At 44.3% G+C, this 20,293-nt stretch overlaps 1 protein-coding gene across 9 annotated transcripts in view; it reads right to left on the reverse strand.

Annotated features, from left to right (window-relative positions):
- The window catches only part of THADA (THADA armadillo repeat containing), a 326,811-nt gene that overhangs the window by 80,062 nt on the left and 226,456 nt on the right, over positions 1-20,293 (reverse strand). For all 9 annotated transcript variants that reach the window (XM_032877945.1, XM_032877944.1, XM_032877943.1 and 6 more), the window contains one exon: positions 4,155-4,249. In XM_032877945.1, coding sequence (XP_032733836.1) covers positions 4,155-4,249 — 95 coding nt within the window. The remainder of the gene's footprint in view (positions 1-4,154; positions 4,250-20,293) is intronic.

Here is a 20,293-nt window from a genome sequence, read left to right on the forward strand (position 1 = left end):
TCATACTAGAATAAAGGCAAGAGCACCCACTCTGTTGCATCCTCCTCGGCAGAGTAAAGACTGTAAGAGGAATGATGCATCAATGTAAGTATAACACAGCTGAGCAAAATAAATGACAGCTGTGCCCACTTTTAACTGGGGTACAAAGTCTTCTGTAACGTAAGACTTTGGAGGAAAGGATGGTTCAAAAGGACCAATGTCTTCATGGAGGAGTCCAAGCATCAGTAAAGGGCAGGTGGCTGGAGAACAGAGAATCCACCAAACATGACTTTTGCCCACAACACTCAAGGGTTAACCACTCTGGACTAGGAATAAAGGTACTAGTACGTTAAGGAAAACTTGGTTCAAATAAATTGATGATTACGGTCAACCACACAACTCTGAGAGGATCCCAAAGCCTGGACTCATGAGTCGTGAGCAACTCTTTCAAGGACAAAGTCCTTTAGCTACTAAGCAGAGAAGTACTGTCAAGCTATAGAGAATTTGGAATTGAAATACAAAAATAGAGGAAACCTGTACCAACTTCCTTGGTAACACCTGACTTATTTATTTATTTATTTAAAAAAGATTTTATTTATTTATTTGACAGCACAAGTCGGCAGAGAGGCAGGCAGAGAGAGACGAGGAAACAGGCTCCCTGCTGAGCAGAGAGCCCGACACGGGGCTGGATCCCAGGACCCTGGGATCATGACCTGAGCCGAAGGCAGAGGCTTTATCCCACTGAGCCACCCAGGCGCCCCAGTAACACCTGATTTATAATCTCCACACCCCAGTTTGTTCAAGTGTAAAATACAGTGGCGCAACTCTAAGGTCCCTTACAGTGGGGGTGATCTATAATTGGGGGAGCAAACCTGGACACTTCCAAGGGTAAAGGGGGACACTATTAGTAATTAGGCTGGGACGAGGCATAAACTAGGACTGTTTGACAGCTACAAAACTATATGAGCTTATTCTACCAAATGGATACAATGGCCGCCCTCTGCAGGGCTGGGGAGCTGATGAAAGTCCAGGCGTGTTCTTCTTACCTCTGCGTGGCCACAGGGGCTCTGTGGGCTAATAGTCATCGATCCGAGTGAGGTGGTTTCGCACCTCCCCCTCAAAGCACTTTAAATTGGTTTGAATTTGGGAACAGGGTTCCATATGGACAGAGCTGGACTCTGACAGCCTGAATATATTTACTGAAGACAACAAATCATTGACAGACTAAATGTAACAGGGGAAAGGCCTGGCCTGCTTGTACTCAGAATGTGACTTTGTAATTGTAGCCTCCTTTCGACAGGCCTAATCAATTAGAAGAGCCTGATTTTAACCAGTTGCAGCCTCATTACCCTGCATTCCAGTTTGTGTTGCTGAAAATCAGTTTCAGTCTGTGGCCTGGAGCTCATGTATAGCACTTCCTGCAGCCTCTTACATAAACACATAAAAATTTTTTTTTTTTTAATTTGAAGTTGCCCTTCTCCACTTAAAGAAAATCACTCTGTGAAATCAGTTGCATTTCTATACACCAACAGCAAGAAGGAAGAAAGAGAAATTAAGGAGTTGATCCCATTTATAGTTGCACCCAAAACCATAAGATACCTAGGAATAAACCTAACCAAAGAGGCAAAGAATCTGTACTCAGAAAACTATGAAGTACTCATGAAAGAAATGAGGAAGACACAAAGAAATGGAAAAACATTCCATGCTCATGGATTGGAAGAACAAATATTGTGAAAATGTCTATGCTACCCAAAGCAATCTACACATTCAGTGCAATCCCTATCAAAATACCATCAATTTTTTTCAAAGAAATGAAAGGAATAATCCTAAAATTTATATGGAACCAGAAAACACCCTAAATAGCCAGAGGAATGTTGAAAAAGAAAACCAAAGTTGGCAGCATCACAATTCCAGGCTTCAAGCTCTATCACAAAGCTGTCATCATCAAGACCGTATGGTACTGGCCCAAAAACAGACACATAGGTCAATGGAACAGAACAGAGAGCCCAGAAATGGACCCTCAGCTCTATGGTCAACTAATATTTGATAAAGCAGGAAAGAATATCCAATGGAAAAAAGACAGTCTTCTTCAACAAATGGTATTGGGAAAATTGGATAGCCACATGCAGACGAATGAAACTGGACCATTTCCTTATACCATACACAAAAATAGACTCAAAATGGATGAAAGACCTAAATATGAGATAGGAATCCATCAAAATCCTTGAGGAGAACACAGGCAGCAACTTCTTCAACCTCAGCTGCAGCAACCTCTTCCTAGAAATGTCACCAAAGGCAAGAGAAGTAAGGGCAAAAATGAACTATTGGGACTTCATCAAAATCAAAAGCTTTTGCACAGAAAGAGAAACAGTCAACAAAGCCAAAGACAACTGACAGAATGGGAGAAGATATTTGCAAATGACATACCAGATAGAGGGTTAGTATCTAAAATCTATAAAGAACTTATCAAACTCAACACCCAAAGAACAAATAATCCAATCAAGAAATGAGCAGAAGACATAACAGACATTTCTGCAAAGACATCCAGATGGCCAACAGACACATGAAAAAGTGCTCCATATCACTTGGCATCAGGGAAATACAAGTCAAAACCACAGTGAGATACCACCTCATGCCAGTCAGAACGGCTAAAATTAACAAGTCAGGAAATGACGGATGTTGACAAGGATGGAGAAAAAGCGGAACCCTCCTACACTGGTGGTGGGAATGCAAGCTGGTGCAGCCACTCTGGAAAACAGTATGGAGGTTCCTCAAAAAGTTGAAAATAGAGCTACTGTACGACCCAGCAATTGCACTACTGGGCATTTACCCTAAAGATACAAATACAGTGATCCGAAGGGGCCATGTGCACCCGATTGTTTGTAGCAGCAATGGCCACAATAGCCAAACTATGGAAAGAACCTAAATGTCCATCAATAGATAAATGGATAAAGATGTGGTATATATATGTGTGTGTGTGTGTATGTGTGTGTGTGTGTGTGTATACACACATACATACACAATGGAATATTATGCAGCCATCAAAAACTGAAATCTTGCCATTTGCAACGACGTGGATGGAACTAGAGGGTATTTTGCTGAGAAAATAAGTCAATCAGAGAAGGACAATTATCATATGATCTCTTTGATATGAAGAATTTGAGAGGCAGGGTGGGGTTTGTGGGGGGAAAGGAGGGAACAAATGAAACAAGATGGGATCAGGAGAGAGACAAACCATAAGAGACTTTTTTTTTTTTTTAAAGATTTTATTTATTTGTCAGAGAGAGAGAGAGAGAGAGAAAGAGCAAGCACAGGCAGACAGAATGGCAGGCAGAGGCAGAGGGAGAAGCAGGCTCCCTGCCGAGCAAGGAGCCCGATGCGGGACTCGATCCCAGGACGCTGGGATCATGACCTGAGCCGAAGGCAGCTGCTTAACCAACTGAGCCACCCAGGCGTCCCCATAAGAGACTCTTAATCTCAGGAAACAAACTGAGGGTTGCTGGGGGGTGGGGGGGAGGGATAGGGTGGCTAGGTGATGGACATTGGGGAGGGTATGTGCTATGGTAAGTGCTGTGAATTGTGTAAGACTGATGAATCACAGACCTGTACCCCTGAAACAAATAATACATTATATGTTAATAATAAAAACACTCTGTGAATCATCATTAAAATAGAAAAATTATATGTGGATCTGGCGGCCCATACCAGAAACGTGTATGACCAAGGAACGAATCTCAAGTCAGAGTTTAAGGCAGTGAGGGTGGATTTGGGACTGAGTCTCCGGTATCCAGACTCCAGGATCAAATGAGCCCAGTTCAGTTAGCTCCGCGGAATGGAGCAGAATGGACTCTCTGCTTTCTTTGAATTTTAAAGAAAATGAATGGAAGAGGAAAAAGCCAAGGTCTCTGAAATACAGAGGGTATTTGAGTACTCAGAGTCCAAACTCCCTCCTGAACAACAAAACAGAAAATAAATGGCAAACTTCCAACTAAACAAGGATGTTTCCTTGAAAAGTGTGTATGAAGGAACTGTATGACACCATGCTGAATTCTGATGTGTGGTTAGTTTTACAAAAGTAGGAGCTGGGGGGAGTGTGCGGCAGACCCACTCAAAGCCCCACCTGTAGTTCAGAGATCCATAATCATTCCAAAATATGATATAACTATGAATCATACCTGACTGGGTGCCTTTCGTGGGCTTGTCAAGGCAGCGAGGCAACAGGAAGAGAATGTCAATATACACAGCTCTGGTCACCAAACACGGATTTTGCCTAGAAAGGTAAAGAACAGTAGATAAGCTGGTATTTTTCTCTCCCTGAGGTCTGGGTCACAGATGAGAAAAAGGTGTATCATGAGGCTTAGGGAGTTACGGCCAATGCTAAAAAAGACAGATAATCGCCAATAGTAGAAATACGTCAGTAAGTCAAATGAGGAAATGAAATCCTAGAGCACAAGGTGGAGGTTGGGGATACACATGCACAAAAACAGATAAAACTCTATGCTCTGGTTCCAAATAAAACAAGCTGAAAACAAACAAAACCCGGTATCCTATCCCAGTTATTTGAAAACAAGGAGATTGGTGGGGGGAGTTAATATTCTATTATTTTTCCTCTTTAGTGGACAGATCTGGGGGGGTGGAGGTGATCTTGGGTTACGAGTGTCACTAACTGAGCATTCTGGAGAAGGAGAATTGCACTGGCGTAGGAAAAAGTGGGCTTGGATTTAGGGATCTGGATAAAAAAGGAAGAATGAAGACTTTCTTTGGAAAACAGTGCTGAAGGTCCCCCTGGCTCTGAGCCTCGGGTCACACGGACTGACTATGAAAAGGGCCCCACCCTCCCTGATGTGCACGTAGTAAAAGAGGACACGTAGTAAAAAGAGAAGGGACATTTTGGATTTGAATCTTGGCTTTGCCGCTTATTTCTGTGACCTGAGTCCTATTCCTGATTGGGACAATGGAAACCCTAATCACGGCATGGTGAGTCACGGTGACTTCCGATGTGGCGCAAGAGGAATGCCCGCCTCACTTATGGGCCACGGCAGACGCCCCATCAGGTGTTCGCTCCCTGCCTTCTCTGCTTCCAGCTTAAGATGAGGGAATGGCACAAATGTTCTGGCCAGTGACATTCCATTTACTTGACCCCTAAACCCATCCTCCTCATTCCCTGCATTTGAACAGTCTTATTACCATTTCCCTTACGTTTATTCCTATTCTATCCTGAACTGGCCATATCTAGGCCCGGCATATGCTCTCGTATGAAAAGAAAATCAGATACTTTTGACTTAAAAGAAAACACAAAACTGCCATGTGTCCAGGTCTCTCTCTTGCTGACCCGCCTCATTTCTGTCCTGCTGACTTGCTTCCCCTCTAGTCACTTGCTTGCTTCGACTCCTACCCTACCGTAACTCCTAGTTTATACACATACCTCATGTTTGGCCTAATTTCATACCTGTACCTAGCTATTTTTTTTTTTAAAATAAGCTTTAAAAAATAGGTAACGTGCACATGGTATAAAAATAAGTCCGTACAAAAGGGCATGCTGTGAGAATGGAGTTCTCTTCCATCCACTGCCCTCTGCTCACCTTCTGTTCCCGGAGGCCACTACTATTACTACTTCTCAGTATGGCCTTCCAAACTCATTCTGTTCATTTACAAGCATCTATCTATAGCTACCCACTTGCTTATTTTTACACAAAGAGTAGTTTACTATATACTAAGTTCTAGGCATTACTTTTTCTCACTTACACATTTTTGACATCATGCCATTAAAAACAGAAATCTGCCTCTCTTTCAAAGGTTGTAGACTGTTCCATGCCATGGAGGTACCAATCCCCTTTTGAAAGAATTTAGATTATTTAAGATACTTAGCTAAAAACAATAAAGAATGTATATATACATCAGTTTTGTGCATATAAATGAGTACTCAGGGGAGAAATTCCTAGAAGCTGAATAGACAGATCAAAGTATTTGCAAATCTAAAATTATGATTGTTTTTAACAAGATGCTCTCCAAAGAGATAATACATGTTCACCAACAGCATGCCAAAGAATTCCAGTCTCCCACAACCTGACCAACACAGTGTACTATTAAACTTTTTGACTTTTATCAAAATGATAAGTGAAAAACAGTATCTCATCATTTTTATGTTGTGATTATTTTGTTATAAGTGAGGTTGATCATCACTTCAAATGCTTTTCAAAAAAGATGCCTCGATTTCCTTCTCTGTGAAATGTATTCAGTTCCCCTGTCCATTAACGTTGTTGGTCTCTTTCTTATTGATTTGTGGGAGCTCTCTGTATATTAAGGAAATCTATTCTTCGTCACATGTGCTACAAATATTTTTGCAGTCTATTTTTTATTATTTATTTATTTATTTTTACAAGATTTTATTTATTTGACAGAGAGAGACACAGTGAGAGAGGGAACACAAGCAGGGGGAGTGGGAGAGGGAGAAGCAGACTTCCCACAGAGCAGGGAGCCGGATACGGGGCTCAAATCCAGGACCCTGGGATCATGACCTGAGCCAAAGGCAGACGCTTAATGACTGAGCCACCCAGACGCCCCTTTTATTTATTTGTTTTTAATATTTTTGCAGTTTATCATTTGTCTTTCAATTTTATAAATTTTTTACAAGTCAAAAATGTTTAGTTCAATGCAGCCAAGTATACTGGTATTTTTATTTGTGTCTCCTGGATTTTATGTCATGCTTATAAAGTCTATACCTTCTTCGAGATTTTATATATATATATAAAATTGTACATTATATGTAAATGTAAATTATATGTAAACTATATGTAGATGTAAATTATAGGTAAATGTAAATATATACTTATATATAATTGTAAAAATTATATATATAATTGTAATTTTAAAAAATATATATATAATTATAATTCCATTTTGTTGTTGTTGTTGCTTAAAACTTTCATCTATTTGGGATTTTTCTTCCCAAACCTACCCTTATCTTTCATTTCTATCTCATTTTCCCCAGGTCTCACAACCCTAACTCCCTGTCCTTATCTGTCTACTCCCTATGAAAGGTCCACACTTTACGAAAACTTTAATGATACAATCTGCAATTCCGGCATTTCCACTGTGTGACGGGTAGGACTTGCCTCTGCCAAAGAAAGGGCCACTCAAGCAAGAATGCGGGGAAAGCCAGTGCCGTGGGGTTCATGAACTGTCAGCTACCCAGCACAGAGCTGAGTAAGTGGCCGCAGACAGCAGACGGAACCCCCTGAGCACCCAGCTCTGAGCTAAGTGCTGGGAAATGAGGTCCATGAGACGATCTCTGATCTCAGAGAATTCTATGCAGTTACGGAGACAAAAATAAGGGCAAACTTCGGGACAGGATGTAAGGAGTGAAGAGAAAGAACATCAGGTGGGACTGGAGCGATGGGAAAGGTTTATGGGGATGTCATTCCAACTGGGCTGTGAACGACGGGAAGATTTTAGCCAAAGGTGATAGGGAAGGGCGTTTTGAGAGGGGTCAATAGATATGGGAAGGAATCAGTCTGGCCGATCTACGGACCTAGGGAGATCAGGACGGGGAGATGAGAGAATGTGCTAAAAAGTAGCAACAAGAAGGCAGGCCAGGCCTTCAGGAGATGGGCTGCCTCATGCTAACTGGGTGCTTCTTAGTGTAAAAATGCACTGTCTGCTCCCATGTGGCCTCAGACTCATAGCCTCTCACCCTGGATGTCTTCCTATTGGAGCCATACAGAACCATAAAGGGAAATTTTGGGGAAGCTGATTTGACTGTCAACTCTGAGGAGGAGCTTAGTTTCCATGAGATTTTTAGCTAAGTATATTTTTTAGGATTTCTAAATCAATCAAGGAAAGGTTGGCAATCTTAAGAGCCTCCTGCCTGGCTGAAGGGTTCTGCATCTTTTTTTGGATCTGGCACAGGCTGGTGACCTTGTTGGCCTCCTGGGACACTCTGAGGCCCACTGTGACTACCCCCATAATAGAGAGGTTCTGGAATAAATCTGATGCAGTCAAGGAGATTGTGCCATGCTCCCTCGAGGGCTGCTGCTCTTGAGTCCAGGAAACAGAGGATCTGGGGCCATAAAGGACTCCATCCGTGGCTTCTCCTTTGAGACCAACCGAGACAGAAATCCTGGCTTGGAGCCCACTGTTCATGGCTCTACCCTCAAGGACGGCTACAGCCAGAGCCATGGCCACAGCCACATAACCACCCTGTCTGGAGTCAGAGTTGGGTCTCACTCTAAACTGGCTTCTAGGTCAGGAAAATCATTTTGTTCTCTTTCTTTCTCTCTCACCGTTACTTGATGTTTGTTCGGACTTGGAAAGGGCACACTGTCAGTTCAGGGTGAGCCAGAGGTTTGTTCTTGGTCTGTCAAGCCACTTTGATGAGGGGAATAAAATCCTGGGGAACAGCATGCCAGCTGGACAGGAAACCAACCCACAGGGTTTTGGTGGGCTTGGGAATTTTTTTTTCCTACCCCCGAATGGAAAAATCCTGGCATGGGGCACAGTATAATAGAGATCTAGAATGTTCAAAGAAAAAAAAAGTCCAAAGTGGTCAGGGTCTTACAGATGGGCTGAAAAACGGCAGAACCACGGCCATAGAAGGAGAGGCCAGGATTCAGGTACTAGGAGGACAAAGTTTACACATACAAAATCAAACAAAAGGCTTGTCAAGAATCTTGCTTTCTTCCATACTTTTTTAAACATTCGTCCCTTGACAAATGTCCACCTGAGAACCTGATGAATCCACTGCTGCCTTGGGAAATCTCTGAACTTCATTAAACCTCCTGCCCTCTCTCCTGGAAACTGGGAGGAGGGAGAAGGCAGGGCAGAGAGTAGGGCTTCCCAGACACATCCACAATGGCCCTAGTGTCTGGAGGACAGCAGGAGTTCCTGGGAAGTCTGTGATAAATTATTCACTTCTCCCATCCCTTCCGGAATCCCAGTGGCTGTAGAGCTGCTTAACTGAGGCCCATTCATTCGGAAAACATTTACTGAGAGGCTACTGAGAGCTAGGAATAGTGCCAGAGTTTAGAAATATGAAGATAAAATGATTCAGTGACATAGTCACTGCCCTCAAGGAACTTAGAGTCCTGAATAGTGTTTTTCAAACCTCAGGTTATGACCCATTTTGTTGACTATGAAATCAACTAGTGAGTGGTGACCAGTGTAACAGAGAGAAAGGAATGGAGGGGAAGGAGAGGAGGAGGGAGGTGGTGGTGGGGAACACAGAGGATCTGGGGCCACAAAGGAGGGAGGGAGCAGAGGAGGAAAAGAAAGGAGGAGAGAGGGAGGAAGAGAGGAAGGGAAGAAGGGAGGGAGGAGGAAAATATAGTCAGAGGCATCAAAGTGGTAAAGGGAAGCATTGTTTCCTTTACTTGTTGCTATAAAGTCCTTGCCCAGGATCAAGTTTTAATAAATTATCTTTAATAAATTATTTTTAATAAATTGTCTTGTTAGAGGCAAATAATTTATGAAATGCAATAATTTTAAGCAAAAACATTGGTAGATTTGTTCTAACTCCTTTCTTTTTCTTTTCCAGGTAATAAGCCAGCCTGCTCTATAGTGAATGGTATTAACAGGGCTATGCTTGGTATCCAAAGTGATGGTGGATATGCTAAAAGCAAACATTCCTGAAATTAAATGTGCTACAACTTGAGTAAATTCCCCTATTGCACTTTTTCTTACAGATTGTTCGTATCTTATACGGATAGTATCACCATTCCAAACTGGGCAAGATTTCACATGTGTGTACATATACACACACAGACAGCACACACACATATTTTACATAGGTCATATGTAAAATATTTGTTTCAAGTGGCTGTCAAAAAATCTTGAAAGCCACCAAGTTAGCAGGAGAAACATGGAACCAATCATACTAGAGTATGAGGGGTGGCCCAAAGGAGGGGTTCAACAGGCTAAAAATTAAGCATGGTTGAAGAGGGACCTGCCAAGTTAGGAAGTGACTTGGCAAAGAGCTGGAGAGTGAGGAGTGTGGGATACAGAACATGGGCAGAGTGACCCCAGCAGAAGCAGCAGCATGTCCAAAGAGCAGGGCACATGACACATCTGGAAAATAATGAGAAGTGCAAAGGGGACGTGGGAGGGGAATGACAACAGGAAATGACAGCGGATGAGTGAAACACCCAAAGGGAGAGCTTCAGAGTGACCTTTAAGAGTTCAAAAGCTCCAAAGGGTTGAAGCCACCAGTGGGACTCCACCAGCCCAATCTATACAGGAAAGCTAGGATCCCCACACACTAGAGTGTGAAGTGTTGGTGGGCTCCCTAGAAGGGTCAGAGAGTTCACTCTGGACACACTATATCCTTCCAGAAGCATTCACTGCCGATTTCAGAGGGCTGGAAACAGCTGTTGTGGTTTTAAGCAGCTAGTGTCTGGTAAGGTCTCTAAGTCAAGAGACTGTATCTGGACTTCAACAGAGTCAGGGTCTGAGGTCTCTCTAATCCCCAGGGAACTACTCCCCCAGAAGCCTAATTAGACTCATGGCTTAACTTTATTAAGCTAAACACCTCTACCGAGCACCATGGGGGAACATCCTACTTGGGACAGAACAGGAGGGAGAGGGAGAACGTTCTGGCCTTGCAAAGCCTATGGCCTTGTTTTGTATGTGTATGCTGGAGAGTGTACATGGAGAAAAACAGAATGTACAAAAAACAGTGAGAGGGAATGTCATGGAGGAGGGGTCTGGAGACACAGAAGGATTTAGCCAGTGAAGGGAAAGAAGGAATCCAGTCAGGAGAGCTCCGTAAAGCAGATATGATGGTGAAAACATGCTTGCTACATGCAGGGACCAATGAAGACCAGGAAATCAAACAGGTGCTGCTGACGAGCTTGATGGCTGAGAATGACTGGGGAGCTCGAGTCCTAGCAGGGGCTCTAATCCTGGCCTCGACCAGGCTCACTCCTACTCGGACCACTTCTGTTCTCAACCACGTCACTGAGCAAAAAGCACTAATAGCCTCGTACCAGGCAGCCAGCAGTGGAGTTAATAAAGTGATATCCCAGGGACTACCACCAGGCCCAGAATAGGCTGTTAAGAAGAAAACCAGAAAAAGAGAAGTAAAGTAGGTGGGGAGCAAGGGAAGAGAAGACAGGTAAGAAGTGGGGGAAGGGGCAAGAGAAGAATGAGAGAGAGGGAAGGTGGTGGGAGAAGAAGAGGGGAAAACGGTCTAGAACATGTTCCCATTTTCTGCCACGAACCCCAGACTTGGCACATGTCCAGCCACACCATGTTCTTTATTGAAAGTTCATTTCAGAGCCCGTCCTCTAGGAAAACCTTCCCTGACTAACCATCAGAAAACAGCCTCCGAGGGCAATTTGAATGGCCGGCTCGGCACAGGGTATTTTGTTGACCTCCCTGGGTCTCCCAGATCCTGACGGCCATCTTTGCAAACCCAGGCAGTTCCCGTCTCTGCAATGGCAGCTGCCCACAGAACCAGAGTTGCCTCTCTTCACATTTGGATACAAAAGGAAGAGCTCTTGCGGGTTAGGAGCTAGGAGGTACTTCTTTGATGCAGGCCACATTAAGTTATGTAAATGTGGAAGTGTAAATTAAATAAAAAAGAACCCCTCTCTTCCTTCTGATTTCCATTTTTTACCACAGCCCCCAGCCAAGCAACCATCACATGGCATTCTTGGAGCAACAATAGGGGATTTGTTTAAATCAAGATGCCAAATGGTCATGAATTGCAGAATATATATTTTTAAACAAGTGATTTTCCCCCACTGGAACATCCAGAATTTAGCTCTGTGCTGCAGGCCAGCTGGCAGCGGCATGCGGGGTCTGGCTGGCTACCCAGGACTGCTCATTTACCTTGCCCTCCCCTGAGGGGTGTGACGGCAGAGCTGCATTTTTATGGTATGCTCCAACTTCCATCCAGCCTTCCTTGGTCTGGAGCTTTCCAAGTGTTTATACTCACACCCACACGCAGAAGCTGCCCCGTAGCACTCCTCGAGTTTTCCTTTTAAAGTGGAGCCATCTTTGTGCCCTGCTCTGGTGGTTGACCAATTTATAGGGAATTGACTGAGTTGCCTATGGCCAAAGCAAGAGACCAGGAGCTGTGAGTCTGTCCACAAAGGGACCAAGCGTCCCCACCATGCCTACAGAGCACATGGGGTTTCCCCTGGAAAAGCAGCTTTTGTTCCGGGGAATGGAATCTGTGAAAACAGGGCCCCAGCCACCTTACTAGGGTTCTGGGTAGGGACTCGGTGAGGCCCAGACAGTGTGTAGACAACACCAGGGCACTTGGCAGGTCAGGGCCCAGGCCATGGCCGCCTTGGCTTCCCTGGCAAAACCGCTGCTCAAGAGGAAACCCACAACCTCAAGGCCAAGGTTTTGCCTTTTCCCAACATTAAGATTCACCTGCCTTTTCAGAGGACCTCCAGGGAGCCTCCCACACCCCCCAGAGGCCCTCATATTTTTCCATCTTTCTATTAGGCATCTTTTTCTCATTAATGTACTAACACTCAAGTTATGTGCAGAGAATGAGGAAAAAGAGACCTTGTGTGGGGCTTGGGATTTGTTCAAAGCCTGGGGAAATTGTTTTAGAGGGTGTATGTTTTTTATTCCTTTTATGAGAGATGCATGTTTCCCCCCCCTGTGACTTGTTTAAAAGTAAAGTTTAATATGCTGCCAGAGAAATTGCTGGTTAATAACTTAATAAGCTATGTGCTAGGAATTATGGGAGAAAAGTAGTATCCAAGAAAACTTTTATTGTACAGTTTGGGGCTTGGAGGATATATAGCTTCAGTTATTATACAAAATGCTAACAGAAGTCCCCTTTCTTTTCAAGCCCCACTTTCTCCCCAGTATTATAAAAAAAGGATAAATAAGTGAGGCGAATGAAAACTTCTGGAAGCTGCATGAGAAGTCTGTATGCAGATCACAAGGTGAGAATTTCCAAAGGCACAGTCAACACAACTGTGCTAATGTGAACTTGGCAAAGCACACACTTGGAAATTAGCCCTGGCAAGAACAGTAATACTGATGATAATAATATCAACTTTCTTTTATGAAAAGTTTTGTCTTAAAAAAATATGCCTACCTTATCTTTATAAAATTCTTAAGAGGGAAGAAAAATAGGCATTATTATTCCCATTTTTTACAAGTCAACAAAGTAGCTTATGTAGCTCAAGTGACCCACCCAAGATTAGGGCAAAAACCAAGAATAGATTCAAGGTTTTCTTGACAAATTGTATCTCTGTGTCCCAAACACAATCAGATGCAAAATGAGACTCGGTGCCAAACAATGAGAGTATTTTGGTTTGTGGCCACATGCCCTGGTGTTGTGTCCTGTAGCTGGTCTGGTGAAAAGTGAGGCTCGGAGCATAGCTACTCCTGCGAGGGCCAACATAAAGGCCTGTTTTCAACATGGCTGATGATGTTGATAAAGACTTAATCATCTGACAGTGGATATTTCCTCGATTTGTTTAGCTCTTCTATACTTTCACACTCATTTCACAACAAGTTCTTCCTTGCCCACATTGGTTTCTCACTGTCATTTTACAGGGTCCCACTTTACAGATAAAAACAAAGTCTCAAAGAAACGGCTGGCTCCACAGGGTTGGCTACAGCTGAACAGGGACCCTAGAACCCAGACCTGCTAACCTCTGCCTCTCCTCAACTCCAGCAGGACACATACACAGGACAGAGGCTTTTCCATCTGCCAAGTCGCTCTCAAAGTGCCGCTCCTCTGGTCACCCAGAACCACAGGGCGTTTGGGTTCAGGCGGGGAGCCCTGGAGTAAAATCCTGATACCGCACAGGAAAGTGTTATTTCCAGAGGTGTGTAGGCCAATCCTATCACCAAAGAAGCCTGGGTATCGCAGGCAGCTGAGAGGGAGGAAGGAAAGAGAGTGGGGGGCTCTGGAGTGTTCTTAAAGCTGCTCCTTTGGTCCATTTACGTAAGACCAGTCCACAGACCCCCAAAGCCCTCAGGGAGATGGCAGAAGTCTGGCCACAAGAGACAAATGTACCATGGCTGAGTCAGCTCAGTATGAGGACACACAAGCAGGAGGCCAACTGAGGCATAAAGAAGCACTCCGGTCAGGTCTATGCCTTGCCCAAAAGCCTGCCTTCAGAGTTGCTGACACCAGTTAAGAGTACTGTCTCCAAAGATCACTACTGAAAAACAGTTGTATTATCCAGGAGAATTAACTTGTTTACATGTTAGAACTTAGTAAGATGTTAGCATGAGTTGTGGGTCAGATCAAGTGGCAGTGGCAGTCAGCTAGCTGAGAACAGATTTCTAAGGTGAGAGGATTATGAATAGCTAAATGTTGGATGGCAAGAAGGTATAGAGCGTGTGTCCCTATCCAAGGAGGCAGTTCCTGAGAGAGGGTTCTGGGACAGCTCACGGGCATGGGGTGGCAGGATTTGCTACGAGGATGATCAGGCCATAGTAGAAGAAGGAAGTGGATCAAGAGGCAAAAAGCAAATTTGCTATTTATGCCCAACTTGGGCCACCTCCAGAGTCAGCCACATCTGTCAAGTAGGAAGAAGTCACCTGCCCTCTTGTGCCTAATTCCTCATCTACAAATACTGGTTTGGATTAGATTCCTATTTTGAAATAGGAAGTCAGGATGCTCCTCTTCGTCCCTTTCAGGGCCCCCAGTGGGTGAGGGCCATGCAGGTGGGTCCCCAGGCCCCCATCCCAGCTTGCACCTTGTGTGTCAGCCCTACTATCTTCAACATGTTGAACTTCCTCTTTTTTTTTTTTTTAAAGATTTTATTTATTTGACAGACAAAAATCACAAGTAGGCAGAGAGGCAGGCAGAGAGAGAGGGGGGGAAGCAGGCTCCCTGCTGAGCAGAGAGCCCGATGCGGAGCTAGATCCCAGGACCCTGAGATCATGACCTGAGCTGAAGGCAGAGGCTTAACCCTGAGCCACCCAGGCGCCCCTTGAACTTTCTCTTAAGCTTCTATTTGAAGAAAGGATTCCACGGGACTAGATGATCTCTAAATTCCCTTCCTGCTGTAAATTCTGTGGCTCAATGGTCCTCTTGGCACTGTTGAGAAGACAACAGGCAGGTGGTCTAAAATGCACATAAGCAGCATCTCTACTCCCCTCACCAGCTGCCCAGGCAGGGAACAGGGGCTTCCAAGGGACAGAGATCTGGCTGATGGTTACTGGGGAGCTTTTGCTTACCACCAGGAGGGGCTGGAAATTGTGTTGATCTAGTGTGCATGGAGACAGCAGTGTACTTACCAGTATAAGCCTGAGCTTACTGACTTCCTTTTAACTCTTGGATCAAATCCAAATTCCTCTGGCTGACATTTAAGGCCTGCCACAACTGGTCTCTTATCAAGTCTTGTACCGCTCTCCAAAACATAGCATGTCTCCTGCAGCCCTCTGCCCTCACAGGCACCCAATATATCCCAGGCATTCCCTTCAGTGTGTCCTTGCACATGCTGTCCACAAGCCTGACACGCTCTTTTCCCACCACATTTGGCGTTTCCAAATCACACCAATGCCCCAGGACCCATCTCGAATATTTAACTCTCCAAGAAAGCAAAGCCTTCCCTGACTATTCCAGTCCACATTGTTCCCTGAGTTCTTGTACTTATTCTACATACTACAGAATTACAGCTTCTTCATGGACGTCACTGTTGCTTGTTTCACATGGATAAGCTCTCTTTTCAACTAGACTAAACCATCACTAAGCTCTGACAATAGAGACTCCATGATAAATGCCTAAAGTGGTTCCCACGATGTTGAACGCTGTGCTAAGATTCCTTCCTTTGTACTTGGGCAATGAGACCTTCACAATTTATTTAGCAACACAGGCTTTCTATCAGTCTAAACTCAGTCATTCTCCAATCTAAGAAAATTAACCTTATCCAGTAATTCCATCTTGCCCAGCCTTTAAAGATGTTTCCCTCCTCCTAGAAGACTTCCTTCAGCAGCCTGGCCCCACAAGCCAGCTCCTGTAACACACTCTGACCTCATTTCAGAATTGACCAGATTCTTGTTTACAGTTAATTAAATCCATACCTGTCTTATTTACGTGGTTTTTGAAACAGGGACCATATCATTCATCTCTCTATTCCCCACTGTGTCTACGACACTGCTTTGTACTATTTGTGAAACTGAACTGGCTCCAGTTCCTTGGGAATGGATCCATGTGTTGACTTATCCAAAAGATGGAACATGTTACATGTTAAAGGAAAAAAAATAAGCCACTATGTTAGTGTTTTACACAATATTATGAAAATGTGTTGAGGACACTTAAAGCCTGCGGTCCTTTGCAAGCTGGGCAATGACAGCATCGCCCAAATCTTCCAACAGCAATACCTCCATAAGCCAACAGCTACAAGTGGGGCAAAACATTTCTGAGTCCTTTATCAAATTAATTGCCATTTCCAGGTTAGGTCTGCAGGTTTCTATATTTAAAAAGTAGAAAGCACCAGCAGTTGGCAGTGGAATTCTTGATGTGCAGTTGCATGAAAGGACTATTTTTACTTTTCACTGTAATATGAAGAAGCTTTGATCTTGGGCACCTTGCTCAAAGGCTCAGTTCCATATATCGATCTCTTGTGACTCCTTTTACCTGACTGGTTTCCATAAGCCCAGCCTGTCAACAAGAAATACCTCATATATTCTCAAGCTTCACTTCTTCTCAGACACCTTATTCCTTCAAGTCTTGACATATTTTCAAAAGGAATAGCTAATGAAGAAAATGTCTGGCACCCTGTCCATGGGTTTGGGTTGAAATGCGCCAACTTAATGGTTCTTTCTGTTTTTACAAAATACAAACAGGATCTTATCCCAAGATATCTTGACCTTAAATTTTTCTGAGCAGTCTGAAAGAGAAGTGGACAAATGTCAACAAGCTTGAGTCTGAAAGACACCAACTTCGTTTCTCTCATCTTTCAAATATGCATGAGGCACAAGGAGACTTGAAGGAGGCCGAGCTGAAGGACTCACAGTGGTCCTAATGGGACTCTCTCTCCCCCATAAAATCTGGGGGTTGAAAGAAAAGCAATGTTAAAAAAGAGGGGATGCAAGGGGAGTACTGGAGAAAACTTTTATATTAAAAAAAAAAAGAAGAAGAAAGAGAGTGTAGAAGAAACAAACCAAAAAAGCAAAAATCCAACCCCCAGCAATGCCTGGAAACTTGCTATGTAACTAACCATCCCTGTTCAGACTTGCCTCCCTTACAGTTTTGGCAGGGACCACAAATGATAGCCTTAAAATGCCACATGAGCATCAGAATATTTTAACAATCCTTCTTGACTGGATGCTTTTCTACGGGCATGGGAGTGAAACAGCAACCTGTAGCTGTGGCAAAGGGCTGAGGTCTCTCTTCATTTCAAGCAGTTGCGAAAGGAGGACCCTTCTCCCTTTAGGGAGGGGAGTGACCCAGGAGGCGTGTGGGGTTTGGGAAGGGCGAAGGAACGGTGGGAAAATGGAAAGAGACATAAACCCCAGTGTTTCTGCCTGGGAGGTGCAAGCACTTGTGGGAATCAATCTGGTGGTTAGGACATAGATGCTGTCTTCAGCTGTGAAGCAAAACAGAGTCCCAAACCAGAACTTCTGCAGCTGGCCACAGATCCCCACATCCCCGGGGCAGGACTGGGATCGTTGTACAAACGCAGTCCCAGCTCTGCTCTAGAAACATATTTTCCTCACACATTTAAGTCCAAGGCCTTCAAGGAGCTTACCACTCTGCTTATTTGGGCCCAGGAACTAAGAGAGAAAATAGGGAGAATGAAGAGAGTACAGACAAGGCGGTGGCTAGGGAAGGAGACGCACAAGTGGCTGGAGGCATGTACTGGAGAGATGGAGATGTGGACGAGGAGTCCACAGAAGAAAGAAAAGGGGGGTGTCAGGAGCACTGATGTAGAGTGGAGAGTGGAGAGATCATATAGCTGAAACTTTTTGCAAGTGAGAATCAACTTGAGGTAACAAATCATTAGGTCTGGTGTACAAAGCGTGGTCTTCAACAAACATTAGTGCCCTCCAACATTTCTTCTCCCCCTCAGGACGGTTTTACTCAAAAATTTATTGCCCGAGCTTGCTTTCCTTATAGCCTTGGGATGTGTTCTTGTATTCCTGAAAGCCTGTTTTTCTCACCAGAATATCAGGCTGTTATTTTCAAAATGATAACACTCTCTGCGTGTCAACAAGCACTGGTCCTACCCTCGGCACTGAGGCCACTGGGATGGCTGCCCGGGCAAGGAAGTGTGGGCTCCCCATAGAAAGTGCTGGGGCCATGCAGCCCCTCCACGCAGGGCAACCCAGGAGGGTGGGGAGAGAATTCCAGGCGACACCTTTAGTGGTCTTAGCCTTTTCCTGTGTCCCCAAGCTCCAGCCTTTGAGAACCAGGGTGTGAAGGTGGGAGTATTTCAAAGGGGCACAGTCCTGATGATCACAGTGACCCCTGGCCCTCCAAATAATGTACTGTGTCCCGGAACCAGCAACAGCAGAACTGCATGAGAACTCGCCAGAAATGCAGGATCTTGGGCACCAGCCGAGACCTACTGAATGAGAGTCTGCATGTTAAGGAGTTCCCGGGGTGATTCACATGCACATTAAGGTCTGAGGAGCACTGTTCTTGAAAATGCTTAACCTTTTGACATTCAAAAGCCTTGACATAAAAACACTGGACAGATGGAGGCAAGGGCAGGGGGGTGGGAGGGGCAGCAGAAGGAGCTCCCCAAGGAGCAGGGAACTAAGTCCATAGGATCTTACCTTTGCCCTGGTAGGCTGTGTGAAAACAAATTCCCCAACTGCTCTGGGCAGCACTTTCCCATATACATGGGGATGGGAGTGGACTGCAAGCAACTTCAGGATTCCTTCTAGTTCAAAAGTGTGAGGTCCATGATTCCATTTGACAAGACTCTGTTTTGTTGCCCTCTCTAAGCTGAAGTTTGGTTTTAATAGGTTGTTGCAGTATTTAATACAGCTTGGCTTACAGCAGGGCTCAGTAAGTATTTGTTGAAAGAACTGATACAAATACGAGTCTATTCTCTTCAAGCTACCCCTCAAAAAACAAAAACTAGCCGTAAGCTTCCAAGACAGTATACCACCCCAGAATACCAGTATAGGCACTTCTCAGGGCAATGGACATAAGTTAAAATATCTTGCTAAGGCAGCTTTTAAGTAATCTATCTGGGAAATTCACTCATATATGAAACTACACAGTGGTGTGGCCCCTCATTCTGGCACATCTGTGGAACGAAAGTGTTAACTGCATCTCCTGGGTAGCAGGCTGGAGAGAGGGTCATTCCATTTTTATTGAATGAGTCTGTGGCCTCCAAAGAAAAGTCCAGGTGCCCTGTAACACGACTACTATTTCACTCAACACTCATCCTTCATCTTCTTTCTCAAGGCGATGGGAGACACAAGGATGCACAAAACCACATTGGTAGTTCTCCGTCTAACTGCATTTTAGAATCTCCTGGAGAGTTTTAAAACTACCAGTACTTGGGTCACACTCTCAACCAAAAAAATAAAAAATTCTGGAGGTGGAACCTGGCATCAAGTTTTAAGACTTCTCCAGATGATTCTAATATGCAGCCATCAGCATGAGGAACTACTGCCTGGAGTAAAAACTCACCATCAGCCAGTCTGGACACTTCATAAATGCCAATACCCAGAGTCACAAACTCCAGAACTCTTTCCATCTTGTGAAAGTACAACTCTAGGCCCATTCAACACTATTTCCTCATTCCCTTTCCCCTAGCCCCTGTCAACCACCATTCTATTTTCTGTCTCCATGAATGTGACCACCGTCGGTATCTTACAGAAGTGGAATCATACGGTATTTGTCTTTCTGTGACTGGCTTCTTGCACTTAGCATGATGTCCTCAAAGTCCATCCATGTTGTAGCCTGTATCAGGATTTCCTTCCTTGTAAAGGCTGAATAATACGTTGTCCATATACACTGCATTGTTGATCCCTTCATCCATCAATGGACACTTAGGTTACTTCTTCCTTTTGGCTGTTGTGTATACTGCTGCTGTGATCACGGGTATACAAATATCTCTTCAAGACTCTGTTTTCAATTCATTTGGGTCTATACCCAGAAGTAGAACTGCTAGGTCATATGGTAATGCTATATTTAATTTTTTGAGGAAATGCCATACTATTTTCCATAGTGGCTATACCATAAAGATTTAAAATAATAATAATAATAATAATAATAATAATAATAATAATAGCAGGGGCGCCTGGGTGGCTCAGTGGGTTAAAGCCTCTGCCTTTGGCACAGGTCATGATCTCAGGGTCCTGGGATCGAGCCCCACATCTGGCTCTCTGCTCAGTGAGGAGCCTGCTTCCCTTTCTCTGCCTGCCTCTC

The sequence above is a fragment of the Lontra canadensis genome, unplaced genomic scaffold, assembly GCF_010015895.1.
Source record: "Lontra canadensis isolate GAN:19392208 unplaced genomic scaffold, GSC_riverotter_1.0 scaffold61, whole genome shotgun sequence".
In the NCBI taxonomy this organism is placed as follows: Eukaryota; Metazoa; Chordata; class Mammalia; order Carnivora; family Mustelidae; genus Lontra; species Lontra canadensis.